The sequence below is a fragment of the Topomyia yanbarensis genome, chromosome 2, assembly GCF_030247195.1.
Source record: "Topomyia yanbarensis strain Yona2022 chromosome 2, ASM3024719v1, whole genome shotgun sequence".
Classification (NCBI taxonomy): Eukaryota; Metazoa; Arthropoda; class Insecta; order Diptera; family Culicidae; genus Topomyia; species Topomyia yanbarensis.
This window is the reverse complement of record NC_080671.1, coordinates 418,611,228-418,629,719: the sequence shown is the minus strand read 5'-3', so window position 1 is coordinate 418,629,719 and position 18,492 is coordinate 418,611,228. Positions and strand designations below refer to the sequence as shown.

The window sequence follows — 18,492 nt, the reverse complement described above, 5'->3', positions numbered from 1 at the left end:
TGATGTTGGTTTTTGTTGATGAAACGTATCCGAACATTATAATTTATGTTATCGATCGAACGGGAATATGGGTGTGTCATATTCCATGGACTCCTAAAATTCTTATATGTCAGTGGTGCGTCGGGGCATTGTTATATTTAACCCCCCCGGAAGTCGCGCAAATGGCCGACCGAACGAGCAGCCGCTGGTGCGCTAAGGCGATTTAGCTAGATTTTCAGAGCAGCGTGCACTCAGTGCACTAGCGCGACTTCCGGAAGGTTAAGTACAGTAGGATTCCGTTTTTGGCAACATTTTTTTTTCAGTTGCCAAAACAAAAACCGTGCCAAAAATGTAACCTTACTTTAAAAGCTTTTATCTTCAATTTGTTACATCATAAATGTTACAACAACATTAATTATATAAGAATGTGTGATATGGAATGAAAGGATAGAAGAAAATCAGCAAATTTAATTTTATTTGTTATGCCCGCTCCCATAAAATATAGTAAATATGACTCCCATGTTTGGAAAAAAAGTCATAAGTGATCAATTATTACAACGAAATGTGTATGAGCATTTTTTAAAAGATTTACTATGTACAACACGCAAAAGAATTGTGCATGTTTGATTCTATAAATTATTTCTTCATTTTTAATCCATAAAAATTCTTTATTGTGAACCAAGAAATTTATTAAACCAAATTTATTTTTTTGGTTAGATCAACCAAAATATATTTTGAATCAATCTTACAGTTTTGTTATCTGTGCTTTTCGAAGATCGACAAAATTATTGTTTGTTCCAAACAAATCTGTGATTCTAACAAAAGCATGCAGCTAATTGATTCAAAAGGACTGAATGCATTACATCAACAGTCCTTGTTGAATTGAAACAAATAAAAAATAAAAGTTGCTACGAAGAAGAAAACTTTTTCCACGTGCGTCAATGCTGGAGAAATTCGCTATTTTTAAATCAGGGAATTCAGATTTCGGTGAATTCGTATAGTGCTCAGATTTTCCGGACTCGAAGGGCGCAAGTGCAGCTTGAAAATAATCATGATGTCGCACAAAGGTTAGTGAATAAATTAAGTCGAATGCACACGGTGCGTTTTATGGTGCCTTCCTCTATTCCAGGACTCAACCAAAACACCCTTTGTGGTTTAAAAACGACAATCGCAGAACTGAAAACACGTCACCGCATCAGAGATAAATAATACCTGTTCGAGAGGGCAGTTTCCTGTACTTCACCATCTCTGGTCCAACAGGAAGACACAGCGTATTCGTGCGCCTTCTGCAATCTTTTTGGAAAAGCCGAGACTCTGAAGCACTACATTATAGCGCATATCTGGAATAAACCACGCGCACGGCCAAAGGTACTACATAAAGGGACGGTGATTGGAATCGTATGCGCTGTATGTAATAAAATTTCATTTCATTCCAAGCAAACGTACTCCGGAACAGGTTTGGAATCCCTTATGGATTCTCGCTCAAATGCAACAAACGATTGAGTCGGAATCGGTTGTTGCCTTTCAGCTGGAACTCATAATGAATCCATTCAGAATTCTTAACCGATCCCGGAATGGGTTTGACTGGGCCATACTGCATCCATTCAGGATTTCGAAGCGGTTCCAGAATGATTTGACTGCGTAAAATTAATGCGTTTGTAGCCTGTTTTTAGAGAAAGGCCAATAAATCAATGGCAAGTATTTACTTTGTGAGGTTCATTTGTACTGATGTTATCTGTTGTCAGCGAGTAATGGTTTGTTCTAAATTTGTCACCATGACAGTTGGCCTTTGGTTCCTATTAAAGAATAGGCATATTTTATATACAATAAAATTGGTTTTGCTTCAATATTTGCTATGCATTGATTCAAATATTTGTTATGTTTAAAACAATAAAAGATATTATTTGATTTAACAAAAAAAAAATTGTATTGAACATTTGACATGCATTGATCCAAATATTTTATTAGTTTTATTCAACAAAATGAGCTCATTGGTTCAACAAAGTTGTTTGTTGTTTCGATTGTTGTTATGATAAAATCAATAAAAAAATTTGTTGGTCCAACTATTTTCCATGTTTGATCCAATAAATTCTTCAGAATTATTTCAACAATTGTTTTATTTAAATAAACATGTATTTTTTATTGAACACAGAACAACTTGGTAAATTTATTATTTCAACCCTCATATTATTTGACATTAAAAAATATTTTTCTGCGTGAACAACAATGTTGCCAAAAACGGAACCCGTTTTTTGCCAAAATCGGAACTTTTTGTTGCCAAAAATGGAGCATGCCAAAAAAGAACGTGCCAAAAACGGAATCTTACTGTACCACCTTTATACCGATCTCCATCTTCGTAACTCCTCTATGTCATTTAGGCTGGTATTCTAGGTGATGCAAGCCTTCGTCCAATCAGCGCTTTCACAAAAGTCAACATTATCTTCGAAAATTTAAATGGTATTTCGTCAATTTTACCCCAGCCTCCCAGATGCAACTGCGGTGAGGGATGCAAGGTGACATAAAGTGTCATTCGATTCCGTTCGAAACGCAGAAATCCTTTAATTTCCTTTGTAGTGCTGTATATGTAGTGTATATATAATGCATATTGCATAGATATTACTATGATATTATTTTTATAATCTGTTTTGTATATTTAACTGTAGTTTTTCATAGGGCGAAGAACTGGTGCTTCAATTTAGTATGTGCTTTATTTGGCCTTAGCTTGCGTGAATTGATTTTTCGATCTAGCAACCATTAAAATTTTTACTCTATATTGCGATGTCAAACTGGTAAACATTTACTTGTGAGCCAAAGTTGTAAAGTTCTTTTCACACATTTGTTTGTTGCGGAAACTGTTTAGCGTCTAATTCCGTCCGTCGCGTCCACTATATATCATTCCATGGATGGATCCTTATTTTGCTTTTACAGCAAAATGGGAAAGTGCTCCAAGATAAAAGCTGCGCGGTACCTGGAAGATGCGGTACAAATGTACATAAATGGAATACGCAATGGCATGACGAGGTATGCCGCATGCAAGAAATACGGCACTCCCGTTTCTACGGTACGGTACCGCCTCAGTGGCCACTGGCAGAATAAAAAGATTTCAGGGCCAAGATCTGTGCTAACGAAGGAGGAGGAGGGGAAAATATTAAGGTGGTTGACTGACATGCAAGATAGACGATTGACATGCATTTAACCCTTTCATGCCCAACTTTTTTCTAGTGCATGTAGGGTTTTAAAACTATTTTTCCTTGAAAACGGTAGGGTCAAGAAACACCTTTTTTCATGAAGATAGGTGCTTCCCTCGCAGTGCTACAAGCTGCTCAATTTTCACCTTCCAATGCTCAATACAATTCTGCTAGAATATTTACAATAGTCCAATCGTGTGGAAAATGAAGCCAAAGACAGTCTAAATTGATTAGTTTTATCAGTTTTCAATAATATTGCAACATAACGAAGATAGATCAAAAAATCAAACGCGGATGGATGACCGCTAACATCTTTGCCGAGTAGGGTGAGTGAACCAGTTATGGCACTAGTTAAGCATTACGAAAGAATTTGGTCCTTAATTTTTGTCAATATGCCATACTAAATTACAATCTATATCTTTTTAGGAAGATCTGAGAGTGCTTAAGGTTGAACAGAGAAAGCGTAAAAATCGAAAACGAAAATAGTAGTTTTTTTCCAAACCGTTAGATCCTCATAAAAATCAATCAGCAGTACTGTAACAATATTCTACATAAGCTGATTGATTTTTATGAAGATCTAACACACGGTGTGGAAAAAAAACTGCTTTTTTCGTTTTCGATTTTTGCCTATTCTCTGTCAAACCTTAAGAAGATCTGAGAGCTCTTAACAAGAAGCTGAATTGAACCTATTTTTCATTGAAAAAGGTTTTTAACCCATTCATGCCCATGTTGTTTGTGGACAACGTTTTTAAACAGCTATAACTTTTGATTGAGGCAAGATTTGCTCACAAAAACAAGTAAGGCTCATTAATGTGATTATTGCCATTAATTTGAGTATTAACAGTTACAAGGATCAGCTCTAGAACTGAAGTTATTGCAATTAGTCTGATTGGATTCCGATGGAGCAGTGCTGCCAGGGACCTGCCAAGAACTGCCATGGAAGCACCTATCTTTATGAAAATAGGCTTTTCGTGTTTCTTGACCCCACCGTTTTGAAGGAAAAATAGTTTTGAAACCCTACCTGCACTAGAAACAAGTTGGGCATGAAAGGGTTAATGCGAAGTCAAAATTTTTTGTCTTGCTTCAGTTATGGCACCAAGTGTTCCTTAGTTGGCCCTAGTAGTGCCCCAGTTATTGACACTATTATTATTTCGGAGATGCCTTATCCAGTGTTTACAATACTTAACCTTCCCTAGGTATTGGGGTCAATATGACCCAAAATGAACTTTCAAAATGCGCTAACTTTTTTAGTTTTGCACTTAGCAGTTTGGAATTTCTTGACTTTTCCTCTTTCATGGAGCGCAACGATTTTCAATTGAGTTCAAAATTGTCGGGCATTCCTGAAGGGCTGTACAAAAAAAGTTACGAATAAGGTGTTAGCGGGTCATATTGACCCCGATTTCGAACTTAGTTTTAAGGCACATTTTCAGCCAAATCTACATGAACTTGTACCCAAATTGTTTGTTGAAGTTTCAATTTTCAGTTTCTGGTGAATATAAATGTTTTTGACCAGGTTGGCCAGTGGGAATCGGTGCCGAATGGGGTCATGTTTGGCATAAAAAGATGTATGCAGAACCATCATCGTAAATCGCCGGTTTATTGACAGAATACTAATAATAAATGCAAATAAAACAAAAATGAGAATGTATATATTAAATTTGTACATGATACGACCGATATAGGATGTTCCGGATTACAATTCCGATGCCGATTCCGGCAGTATAATAGTATTTCATATATTATTGAACAAGCGACAAAGTGATCAATCATTGAAACTGATCCCAAAGTTTTGTAATATTCTTGAAAACTTATATAAAATCCCATTTAAAATGATAGTGATACTCTGATTCAAATACTTACTCTGGATTATACGTGAAAATTATTCGGAAGTTCCGGAACAACCGTTAAACTGGCTAATTTATGAATCTAGAATTCTGAAGTTTTTGTCGAAAACATTTGTTCACATTGCATACGCATAAATTCGTAGTTCCATGTGAAAAATTGACTATTGTTCACATAGTGACCATCCAGAAGATCCGGAACATTTGCTGAACTGGTCCATTCATAAAATTGGACCTTAGGTCTTAGGTGTTCTGTTTTCATTAGAATGAGTTCGTATTTATGAGCTACACATGTTCTTCACGAACCTTGTCCTAGAGCTCTGAGGTATTTTCGAAAACATATAAGAATACACTGAAACCTCCATTTACTTACTCTTATAAATAAATAAATAAATAAACAATTACTAATAAAAGTTGGGTACTTTCGGAATGGGGTTAACGAGTATATAACGGAAATCGATGTCGTATGTCATTTTGAAATCCAAGATGGCGGCTTCCGGTATAGATGAATCAGCAATATGGGTATTTTCGGAACGGGGTTGACGAGTACATGATGAAAAATGATGTTTGGAACATATTGTAAGGATTAACAAGAATATTTGTTCATCTCGTTGTCTAAAATAGTCATAACATTTTAGACAATGAGATGAACAAATCTGGCAACTGGCAACTCTGGCTGTGTGTGGTTCTGAACGAGAGTGTTATATATTAGCATGATGCCATCTATATCCATATCAGGTACAATAGTATTGCAGTGAAACGCACAAATCAAATCTATATATTGTCGCGCTTATAATAAAATCTCACATTGCGGGCGTCTGAAAGGCGCATCAAATATAGCCGCAGTTGCTCCGCAAGCAGATTTCAGTGGAGCTTTATTTTTCTGCCAGCTGTATGCTTTTCGAAAGCTTCAAAGAAAAAGCTGCCTATACATTTATATGGGCGGCTGTCACGCGCCTATCTCAATTGAGCTTTCATATAATCGCATATCGTGCGATTATCCTGCAAGGCACAATATTCTTGAGCTATAGATAGAGATAGATACATTATACATCACCCAACATCAAACGAAAGATAAATGCTTCTTCCGATATTTTCCCTCAAATCGTATTTGTATAGCTAGCATTTAGGTGAAGTATTGCTGTCGATATCAATAATATTACAAATAAAATTATTTGAATCAGCCAAAAAACATGATTATATTCACCTTTGTTACAATCATCAGTATATTAGAATATATAACCTTCGATAAAATTCAGCGAGCAATGAAAGAGTGGTTTGATTTTCACTCCGGATTAATTTATTTTGGAACTTAGTAGAAGTCATTCAAAATCAACACAAACATTCGGGTTACGAAAAGAAAGAACAGTAGGGGAAAGAGGGTAACAGTGGAACTATGAAAACGTATTGTTTTCATAGTTCCACTGTTACCCTCTTTCCCCTAGTCATTATATTTTACAGTGTGCGTATAGGGGAAATAAAGTGTCATTCGACAGTCAAAGAAAAATCAGGTAACTCCTCAAACTACAATGAGGTTTGTTTACAATTTCTGATTTTTTTTTTTCTGTAGAGGGCATCTCAGTACGCTTGAAGGTCCCCATCACTATGTACGTGACTCTTTCTGTAAACACAGAATCCATCTTTCCTAGTTTTACATTGCTAGGATTTTTCTTCAAAAACACGAATCCTCTGTCGCAAACAACAATTCGAACGCAATTTTTCATTTTTACGGCATCGCGTAAAAACGAACTGTAAAATAAGTAAACATTTCGAAACATGCCACTTCCGCGCAAACCAACATCACCATCTTGACGACGAATCGTTTCTCCTCATTATTGTGGTGTTAGTCTACCTGGAAGTGTTATTAGTTTCCTTGAATTGATAGTTGAATCTTTGTTTACAATAATAGAACGAACCTTTCGAAAATTTACTCTTGATTGCACGCGGATGCAACGTGACCTGTGCTGCCAGACTGATACTCCCAAACTGTTATTGCAGGACGAGTCAATTCGAGTTCATGTCCCAAGCACAAAAATGAATGAATTCCACAAAACCTTGAAAAGTACTTTGCGAAAGCTACCATGTCTGGAACCAAATTTGTGAACTGGCCTATTCTACGCCGGATCATCCGATGGATCAAAGGGTTCCTGTCGCAGTCACAAGAACGAATTTATGTCAATGTTATACCCTTATATGTCTTCGAAAATATCTCAGATCTCTAGAGCAAATTTCCACGGATGTTACAGATCTCCGGAGAGTTATTATGTGGCCAATAGGGTCGATTTTCCAGTAATAACAACGAATTGATGCCAATATTTTCGAAAAAAAAAACTTTTGAGTTCTAGGACTAGATTTATGAATTAGCCAGTTTTACGGATGTTCCGGATCTTCCGAATAATTTTCACGTATAATCCAGAGTAAGTATTTGAATCAGAGTATCACTATCATTTTAGATGGGATTTTATGTAAGTTTTCAAGAATATTACAAAACTTTGGGATCAGTTTCAATGATTGATCACTTTGTCGCTTGTTCAATAGTATATGAAATACTATTATACTGCCGGAATCGGCATCGGAATTGTAATCCGGAACATCCCAGATCGGTCGTATCATGTACAAATTTAATATATACATTCTCATTTTTGTTTTGTTTGCATTTATTATTAGTATTCTGTCAATAAACCGGTGATTTATGATGACGGTTCTGCATACATCTTTTTATGCCAAATATGACCCCATTCGGCACCGATTCACACTGGCCAACCTGGTCAAAAACAGTTATATTCACCAGAAATTGAAAATTGAAACTTCAACAAACAATTTGGGTACAAGTTCATGTAGATTTGGCTGAAAATGTGCCTTAAAACTAAGTTCGAAATCGGGGTCAATATGACCCGCTAACACCTTATTCGTAACAAAAAGTTAACACCTAGGGAAGGTTAAAGTTAAATGCAAATTGTCATATTTTCATAGGTTATACATACATTTTGTACGGAATTGTGTTCAGGTTTTGGAGATACAGGTTTGGAGATAGTTATATATTCGTGTTGATAAATGAATATGTTTAATAATAATTATTTATTTCGTCCTCAGAATCGAGTTGCATCAATTCAAAATGTATGAGCGATAGATCAGATGAACTGTTGGAAGTATTGTCGAGTGGTAATATCTTTTCAAATCCCTTTTGTAATTTGAATAATATTAATTGATCTCGATTTTCATAGAAGTCAGTCACCTCAACGATACCAGAATCGCATCTCCACCAACATCGTCTGATATTTGTGCCGTTGCTGAAAAGCACAACGCTGTCGAACAAACTGGAAAAATCTCGCTACAAGATGCGCAAAACAATATGTCTAACGCCCTTCGACAAACAACTGAAGTACAACATGCGAAACGAAAGAAGAGTATTTCGGATTTTCTGAAGCTGCCACCATTTCGCCGCAGTGGAAAGCACAGGAATTGCAAAAAAAACAATTTCATCCCGTCCTAACAGCTAAGGAGCGACTGTATGAAATACACTTCAAAGAAGCAGAAAAAAATTAAAGCAGAAGAAGCAAAGAAAATGCGAGCAGCTCAACGCAAAAAGTTGAAAATTCACCGTGAAAATGAAAAAAAAATAACTTGGAATGTAAACAAAAGAGAGAAGATATAAAACGAGAAAAAGAAGAGCGTCAATTGAAAAAGATTAAAAAATGTAATCACACAATAAAACATGCCGAAAATATGAACTCATTGTAATGGAAAAATGTTTAATTGTACATTAAATTCACTACAAAGTCGTCCAGAACCGTCTAAAGTAGTCAACATGGCCTAGTGGTCTATTTTGTCCTTCAATTAACTACCGCTATACGCATATCCCCCTATGTGCTGTGAGATTCCTTATACACATAGGACAATCATGCGTAGATGGGCAGTTAAGTAAACGTATAATTCTAGCTCATATCAATAGACTTTGAACCATTATTTTCTTTAGTATGTTAGAGTTCCCGGTCATGTCGCCATGGAACGTTTTGTCTAGTGGATATGGGAGTTTTTTTTTTAATTTTTCAATTGTATTTTTTTTTGTTTCTTTTTTTTTAATTAACATGGACCTAGACTATCGGTACCGGGGATAGAGACTTCCGGATGTGCGCGATTCATGATCGCGCGAGCGCGAGAGTTTATAGGACGACGCTTGAGATGAGTTTATGAGTGCTGAGACGCTCACCTTATCACCGGGGTGTAATCATGTTTGCGAATTCGTGGGCGGATATTCGCGAGGGGCACTAACGTTTGTATTCTGACGTGTATTTACGTTTGTTCTTGAATGGTCGTGCGAACCGTGAGTCTGATGTTAAATTTTCGGTGTACGGTTCAGATTCTAGCAGAGAGTGGGTTCCCTGTCATGTCGCCATGAGACGTGTTGTCTAATAGGTATGAGTGTATTTTCCTTATTTGTCCAGCTGAAGGCATGGACCTAGGCTTCCAGGATCAAGGATAGACCTCCGGGCGTGACCGATTCGTGATCGCGTGCGCGAGAGCATTTTTGTAGGTTCCCGCTTGAGACCGCCTTTAAGAATGTGTGAGTTCACTATCGCCATCTTTGCTGACCCAGCTGAAGGTGAGAGTAGAATGGCAGTATAGGACTCGAAAAGAAGAAATAAAAGATAATAGATGAGAGGCGTAATAGATTAGACAGGTACAAGATACACCTGAAGTTATGATAACCATATAAAACCTATTTTAATCCACCTAGCGGTGCAATTGTGTCTTTCTCAATCATGAATCACGAGAATGTGTGCGTTGTTTATATTCATTAAAAACTTTTAAATGCATATATTACATTTTATTATTATACATCACATGACAACTATATACAGGAAAATAAATCATTATTCGAGTTCTAAAATTTTGAAAAAGAAAAAAACAGCCACGTTAATATTGAACTGAAAAAAGGTGCGAAATCGGCAAAGTCCCAAAAAGTCGATCTTTATAAAAAAAAATTTTCGAGATAACATAAAATCTCGACGTTTCATGCATTTTAAAGATGTTTGGCATCAAAAATACGAATTCGATTTCTAAAATTTCATGGGGTCCCCCATTTGAAAAAAAAATTGAGTTCCGGCTTATATGGGAATTTCATATGTGACCGGACGATTTAGTCTATATTTCCGGACCCATATAAGCGATACGTACGTACGAATTTTATAGACATCTGTGGGGATATTATAGCTATCATTTGGGACTAAGTTTGTGAAAATCGGCCCAACCATTTCCGGAAAACTGATGTGAGTTCGGGCACTTCCGGAACCGTCTATGGTGATCAATGTAGTCAACGAAAGTTTGGTTGGCCGTCGGTGACCTAGAACAGCAAATTTAAGTTGTTTGAGAGACATTTTAGGGAAATATTTACCTTTTTTGCTTTCATCGGAGTATCGGTTTGAATCACAATTTGCTATGTGATCGCACGCAACAACCTGTAACTCCGGAACCGGAAGTCGGATCGGGATGAAATTGAATAGCCATTTACGGGGACGCAATACCTTTCATTTGAGACCAAGTTTAGTTGAATCGGTCTACCCATCACCGAGAAACCGATGTGACTGTTATTCTGAATTTAGATACTTCCGCCGGGGCTTCCAGAACCGATGATGGTGGCCAATGTGGCCAAATAGACTTTGAATGGATGTTAGTGACCTAGTACTACAAATCGAAGTAGTTGTGGTCATATTTTGGAAAAATTTTCACCTTTATACATTCATTGCAGAATTTATTAAAATCGACATTTTCTGCGTGTTCGTACTCATCATCCTGTAATTCCGGAACCGGAAGTCGGATCAACTAAAAATTCAGTAGCAGCCTATGAAAACGTTGCATCTTTCATTTAAGACTAAGTTTGTCAAAATCGGTTCAGCCATCTCTGAGAAAAATGAGTGACATTTTTGGTCACATACACACACGCACAGACATTTGCCGAACTCGACGAACTGAATCGAATGATATATGTCACTCGGCCATCCGGGCCTCCGTTAAAAAGTCAGTTTTCAGAGCAATTGCAATACTTTTCTATTGAGAAAGGCAAAAATAAGCGAAAAAAATGATTTTTCAGAAAATGATATTTACCTAATAATGAAAGATATGGAAAAAGTCTGGATGGAGAAAATACTAAAATAAGTTTATTGAAAAATATGAAAAATGCAAAAAAAATCATAAAGATTAAAATTTAGTGAAATAAATTTAATGAAATCAATTGAGCAAATGGATAAAAAAAAAACAAATAAAGCGATAGATAAAACGCAAAAATTAGAAAATATGAAAAGATGAAATGAATCTAAAAAATGGGACAAATGTTAAAAAATTAGCCGCATTTAAAAAAAAAAACAACAAAGATGGTAAAAATATAGAATGGAAAATATGAGCATAAGCATAAGAGATCACCCGTAGCTGCTACTCCGTTATTGACCAGAACAAAATTAGGTTGCAAAATGTTCATTGGAACAACATGCTTGGGAATAACATGATGAATCACATTATACAATCTATTCTGATCCCTGCATGCTGATCAATACCGACGCCGGCCACGTCCGAATGCAGATCTTCTGGGAAAGGAAGGAATGTTAGTCCGATACATGTTGCTACTAGAGACTCCACATGTATCATGGGAATGGGAGAGTTGTTAGTAAGTGTGTCAATAGCGTTATCACGTAATAATTGCTCTGGGCAGCCGGCTGCCGAGAATTTGGCGAATTTATCATTTGTTGTATTCATACGATTAACAAAATAAGCAACTTGAACTCCTGATAGCCGGCTATAAGGAGCACTGCTTATATTTCTTAATAATATTCAATCACGCGACGAATTTTTTCGTGGTTTCTACCGTGTCGGTGCTGATTTTACCCGGCGATCGTTTGAATAAAATGAGGAATATTATACAGAAGGTTCATCAGACTCTTCCATAGGTGTCGCGAAGTTGGTGTTCTAGGATTCGCTCCATGCAAGCGATGCGACCTGTACATAGTTTATTAGGTAGTAGTTTAGTAAGTTTTCGAGAACACGATCGCTCGAAAAAGAAGATCTTGTTTAGTTTTTGGTTCTTTTTGAACTCTGGGTAGTCGGCTACCGAGAGTATCCTGTTTTTAAACAAAAGCAATTTCAACTCCACACAGCCGATCGTGGAAGTATTGCTTAGAAAAGCTAATCTTATCTGCGTAATGGGCCGGATCACTATTTATTACGACATTATTTAGACTAATTTCGCTATACCTTCTCCACGATATATTTTTTGGGTTGCAAACTACCGAGTGATAACACGTTATACAGACAAAGAGTTATGACAGCTCGAGATGTTATAAATCAACGAAAGTATTTCCTATTTCTAATATCGGATTGTTTGTGAAATACACGTATACGAACGATTATATCGAACATTAAAGGGAAATACAGAGGATCGTTCCCCCGTTGGTAAATCAAACCCCAAACAAACATAGAAATTAGTTTGTTCAGTCCAAATAAAAGTTTGCCGACCGGCAGATACGTGTTCCCTTACAGTGCCATCACATCAACGAGCACCCAAAATCTACATGCCACAAAATATCTGCAATCCCGAATATAAAAGAATCAAAACCTCTACTCATTAGCAATAAAATAAGAAAATTAAAAAAACAATTGAATATCCAAGGCGACTCATTTCCAAAGATAGCACCGCTTATGAAACATCCAATAAAAGTAGGTGACAAGGGACGCGGACGAAATTAGCTGAGCACCGACCGGCTGGTTTGCCACCTATTTTTCGGGCGGAGAATTTTGGGGCGACACCTGGTAGTCGCTAGTCGCTGATGAAACGCCAATTATTTGAATATGCCAATTTTTCTTATTGCCGTATTTTTTTCACTTTTCGGATCGATTTTTTTCTCTGAAAACCCATTTTTCACTATTTTTAGAATGTACACTGTGTTTCTAGATTTTTTCTGTGCACTTCTATTGTCCTTGCATCGGGAATCGACGGCGACGGCGGGAATGAGGAAAAGATATTTTTTCATTTGCTGGAATTCGATTTTCACAAACTGTCACCACTCGCGTCAGTCAAAAATATGCTGAAAATGCTTTTGTAAGCCACTTCACTTTGTGTAATCGTTAAATTGCACCGTTATTCAATCTTTCGATAACCGGGAGGCAATAAACTGCGCCGAAATTGATGAAAATTAACCGACTCGAAGGGAGCTCTACAAGAGTCCTTTATTTTTCGTTTCAAAAAATACACTTAAAAGCTTGAACATTTTCAAGCGATGCCAAGCTTTCTTCTTTTCGGTAAAAATATAGAATGGAAAATATGAAGCAAAAACTACAAAACAAAATGTAAAATAAGAATATATGGAAAAAAGATCCTGGATGAAATAGAAAAAGAAACAACAACAAAAATTCAGAAAATAAAAAATATGAAACAGCAGAAGTGGGAGAAAAACTTGAAATGAATTGAAACTCTAGATTATATGAGGAATATAGAATTTCTTCGACGATGTTCCAAAAAATTAAAAAAAAATCAATTGAGAAAATTAGTTCAAGATGAAAAAACTTTCTGGTTCTCGTATTTTAATAACATTTAATAATCTGATCTAATAGATACTGAAGTGATTCATTTAGCGGTTCAACGGATTAAAATAAGAAGAAATATAAGTCACATATTGTCCTGAAAAGATAAGAAATCGCAATTAGACTAATGATTCTATTCTAACCGCTTTTTTAGCTTAAGCGGAAAAATAAACAACTTTTTTTTGAAATCCACTTACAGATTGCAAAGTTTCGAATTATTTAGTAAAATTCGAATCAAAATCAATTTTTCGATAGCCCGGAACTCAAAAATACTTTAAAAAAATTAAGCATTCGGTCTAAATACACGAAATAATTATAGTAGAATATGAAATAAATTTCAATTTTTTTCATTTTTTTTAAGTTCTTTTTTGAGTTTTTAATTTCTTAAAGTTTTCTTTTGATTGGTCTTCCGTACAGTATAAACTTTATGGTATAATATACTATTGACTTTATGATAGAAATTGGACTATATTTGGTAATTTCTGTTTTTGCTAGGATGAACCATTGACCACAGTTCAGTTTGACCTTATGAGTTGCAACACCTTCATTTTGTTTTGTCCATGAAACCACTTACGACGTCGTCATAATTTCTATAATCGAAAATGCATGCTTCAACAGAAAAACATTTTTGATCTTCTGATTAAGAAAATCTTATATTTGTAACTGCATTTTTAAATAAATTATTATTGAAACACTATTTGTCAGAATCATTCGTTCTGTTCAATGTCCGGGTCCCTTCCACAACTCCGGAGCCGGGGGAAACACACCGCCCCCCTTCCCTCCCCTCTCGGCGCCCCCGTGGATGGCTAATGCGTCCAACAGTGTTAAAGACACCGTTGTTATACAATAGAACAGTTGGAGTCTTATTCCAAAATTAGTCACATTCATGCATCTTCTGTACCATAAAAATTGTGACATTTTAGCAATTTCGTAAGCAACCATGCGGCCTTATTCTATTTGGAGTTTTCGTGATTTCAACATTATTCGACTAGATAGGAACGATTATCATGGGAGAGAACTTTTGGTGTTTTGAAAATGTTACTCCAATTACAAAATCAATCCCCTGTATGCAACGGTTGTCTTTCAAACACAGTTCAGAGCAAGAGACCTGGGTGTTACATCAATTTAAATCCCACCAGAACTCCGTAATGCTTCTAGCAGCTCAAAGATATTACCACACATGCAGTGGCTTTAGTTATTAACTTGTTTTTGTAAGTAAATCCTATCGACACCAAAAGCGTAGTCGGTTATACACAACATGGGTTAAAATAGAACGAGAAATTTGGCGAAATATAGAAAACATTTCGAACAACCTTTTCGTATAGAACGAAAAGTTTGGCTCAAACCCTTTGTCTGAATATATTTACTTGAAATTCAAACAAATCACATGAGAATAAACAATAAGCGATTGTCGATTAATAAACACAACTATTTATTTACGATCAAACATCTTAAAATTATCAGTTCCCAAACTTTTGTACTGAAAATAAACAACAGTTAACCCTCCGGCAAACGCACTATTATCTACATTTCGGCGAATCTCTAAGGCGGTTTCGCCATAACATTAGTGCACTACCCGGCTTCCGGATGAAACAACGTGCGGCGTCATCATGCTGGGGCATAGTGGCTCAGTTGGGCTAGTATTCTTAATGTTGCGCAACAGCAGTTCCTATGTGAAGGCAGGCAATCCAAACAGCTCCGGTTGGAATTCTTCCAGCGAATTCAGCACCAGCGACGCGTCCTTCCGCTGATCTTCAGTTATGTAGGGAGCGGGCACCATAACTACCTGCATACCGGCGGAAACTCCCGCCTTCACTCCGTTAGGGGCATCCTCGAAGACAAGACACTATTTTCGGGAAGATAATTACAAAATGAACTTTTTGAACACACATGCGAATTTTCACTTACCTCTTCTGGTTTAGGTGAGGTCGAAAATTGAGATGCAGCTAAGAGGAAAATGTCCGGAGCAGGTTTTCCCTCCTGCACGGACGATCCCGTTACATGGTGGTGAAAGAGATCAAACAGCTCCAGGTGTTTTTGCGTTTTAATCTCGTACGATTCCGCACTGGAACCGGTGGCCACCGCGATGGGAATGTTGTGTTGATGCAGATGACGGATTAAACGTTCGGCACCTATCAAAAAAATGGAGGAAATTTTTTATTAGTAGTTTGAACATCGCACATTCGTAGATGGAAATTCTGAAAAACACAAGCTAAACTTCTACATATTCTGTTATCACTCTTTAGTACCTTTCATGAAAGGGACGTCGGCGAGATCCACTAACTGTTTCTCTTGTAACTTTGTCATAAATTCATCCTCTGTGCAGGGTAGCTTCAGGTCGTTCACTATGATCGAGACGGCTACATGTTCGGTTCTACCAAGGACCTTTAGGCGGGTAGCCCACGGGTAGGTCGAGTTGTATGACTCGATCAAATCCCCCATCATTTTCTCGTAAATTTTCTCCGTATCTATGGACAGGTGAAAAAAAAAGAAAAACAATTGATTAGCCGGGTTTAATTTGCCAGAGATCGTACGTGGCATCAGTTTGCAATGCAGTTGATATTAGCGATTGAAATGCTCTCCTCGAGAGTAATTAATAGCTCGAAGGCTCGATGATGACAGTGGTGACCGGTTCCCAATACAGCCTCATGATCGTCTGTTTGATTCCCCATGCGTAGATCTCCCCGTACGCGTTGCCTATGTTTCCTCTATATTCAGCTTCTCGGTGTCTGCGGGGAACCTCGGCGAAATGTTGGATGATGAAAGGGTTTGATTTAATATACATACTTTTGCGGTTCCGAGCACACCTGCACCAAGTAATTGATCCGAAATCATCAACTAGACAACCGGTATGCACATTAATGGAACTCTAGCTACCGAGACCCTTCATCGAGAGCGATCCGGTGAACACGCGTGGTATTTTGTGAGTGAATAAAGCATTTGTATGGCAGGTCCCGTACCTGCACTCCTGAGATAAAAAATTTCTCTAACCATTACACAGAAGACATCATAACTACAGGAGGCCGCAAATCGGTAGTGTCTCCGTTCATTTACTGGTCGCTCCAGCATATCGATATCATTTTCTTTGACATATGTAGCCGGAACGAAAAAAATCAAACTAATGGATCTAGGGTAGACGTGCCCTTATTCATCTCATTAGTCAGTATGTCACACTATTTTGTTAATAACTCGACTTAGAGTTACTGGATTGCGCTTAAATAGGTATCATCATCTTTGCTACGTTCCTAAGAAGCAGTACAGTTAAAATTTTTGCCTGGAAAATGTGAAATGCTCCCGTTTGAGCGAAGCGAAAAGTCGAGTACAACGTACCCTTATTCATCCTACCATTTGAGCTAATGCGTTGAATAGAGATAGCAGATACTACTAAGAGGAGCTAAGATGAATTAGGGAGCAGTAACCCTACCATATGTAAGAACTAAAGACTATCCATCCAGGGTTAGCAGCGGCTTGCGCCCTCTAGTAGTTATAGTCTCTTTTCATTACATCACTACGTGCTTTCAGCCGTCGTTCACCTACTATTTACGCGCGCTCGCTATCTCACACATGACTAAATGAAATCGCTTTCCCATTCCTCGCTCCAGCTCTCGATGGGGGATGAATTTCCGCATCACCTTATTTTCCATACATCTATATCGGCGTGCAGTTGCATCGTTGCATGTAATGTCAAGGTCAGCGTTTTTTGCACAAAGAAAACTTCCACTTTTTCATTTAACATTCCATTACCCGGCTGTTAGTTCAATATTCTGTAGACTATTGATCTAATGGAAGGTATTTTCTTCGATAGTGGTCACAATTGGGTTCATGAAGAACGTTAATAACTCAAAATGCCTCTGGATTGAGTCTTATGTAAGCACATCCCTTCAAGTATAGAGCACTTACCCAGCAGCAATCCATCCATGTCGAAAATGCAATGGGTCACTTTCCGAAAGTTATTAGCCATTTTGCTGTTGCACTTGCACCGAGAATCGAACCCGTACTGAAGAATCGACTTATTTTAACTGACGAGCGACAAACGATAACAAACTGCAAACGATAACAAAAACAAAACCGGTGACGATAGTGAACACACAGAGAGTGAGAATAAATTCGCTGAGCGCACCGCTACTACTAATACTACTTCTACTACTACTAACTGTGTTGAATAATGAAGTCGGTAGTACACTGTGTCAAATATTTGACAGAGAAATAAGTTTTGTCCAATTTTTTTTAATGTCCTGCCAATTTATGTTGAAATAGGCCAACGTTCGACGAAATAAGGGCTGCTTTACCTAACTGCCGGAAAATGAACACTAGCGGTTTAAGCGTCATCGACAAACACGCGAATGTTGCCATGTGCTTAGTAGACACGCTGTCCAAGCCAACATCATTGATGTTACTATCCAGGGGAACTCCGGGTGAGGTGGACAGAGGATGAGGGTAAGACGTACACATGGTCACATGATGGTTTCAAAGACAAACTTAGGCCAGGAACTCTACCCTCGCTGTTGTGAACTCAACTGTCGGGCTCGATTTAAAACACCATTTTATATGGTTCGGGGTCAAGGATGTCATCAGGTACACAGTTGATTCTTGGCGCTCCTTCGGTACAACATCTCGATGAGAAAGAATTACCGGTTCCGGCTGCTGAAATCAGCAGCTATAAGGAACATGTGCGAACTAGCTTGCTTGATCAGACTAATTTGTCAATTGATTGGGTTCACCACTAAACTTTGTCCCGCCAAAAATTTATCCGCTGAATTATATGGATTTTATTATTAGGTTTTACACCAACCGACATAACCCTACAAAATGAGCCGGATGAACTTCGTTTGACAATTCTCGGTGGTTTGTTTACATGGAAGTTACGTGAGTTCGAAGTGATGGCATTTCACCCTAGTGATGCACTGGCGCGT

The 18,492-nt window shown here is 37.5% G+C and overlaps 1 protein-coding gene across 1 annotated transcript; it reads right to left on the bottom strand.

Annotated features, from left to right (window-relative positions):
- Window positions 1-14,987: 14,987 nt before the first annotated feature.
- Window positions 14,988-17,753, bottom strand: LOC131685211 (probable pseudouridine-5'-phosphatase). Its single transcript, XM_058968777.1, has 4 exons — window positions 17,480-17,753; window positions 15,829-16,047; window positions 15,488-15,711; window positions 14,988-15,425 (listed from the first exon to the last, which is right to left on the bottom strand). The coding sequence occupies exons 1-4, from the start codon at window positions 17,538-17,540 to the stop codon at window positions 15,249-15,251; spliced, it is 681 nt and encodes a 226-aa protein (XP_058824760.1). The 5' UTR covers window positions 17,541-17,753; the 3' UTR covers window positions 14,988-15,248.
- Window positions 17,754-18,492: the final 739 nt, after the last annotated feature.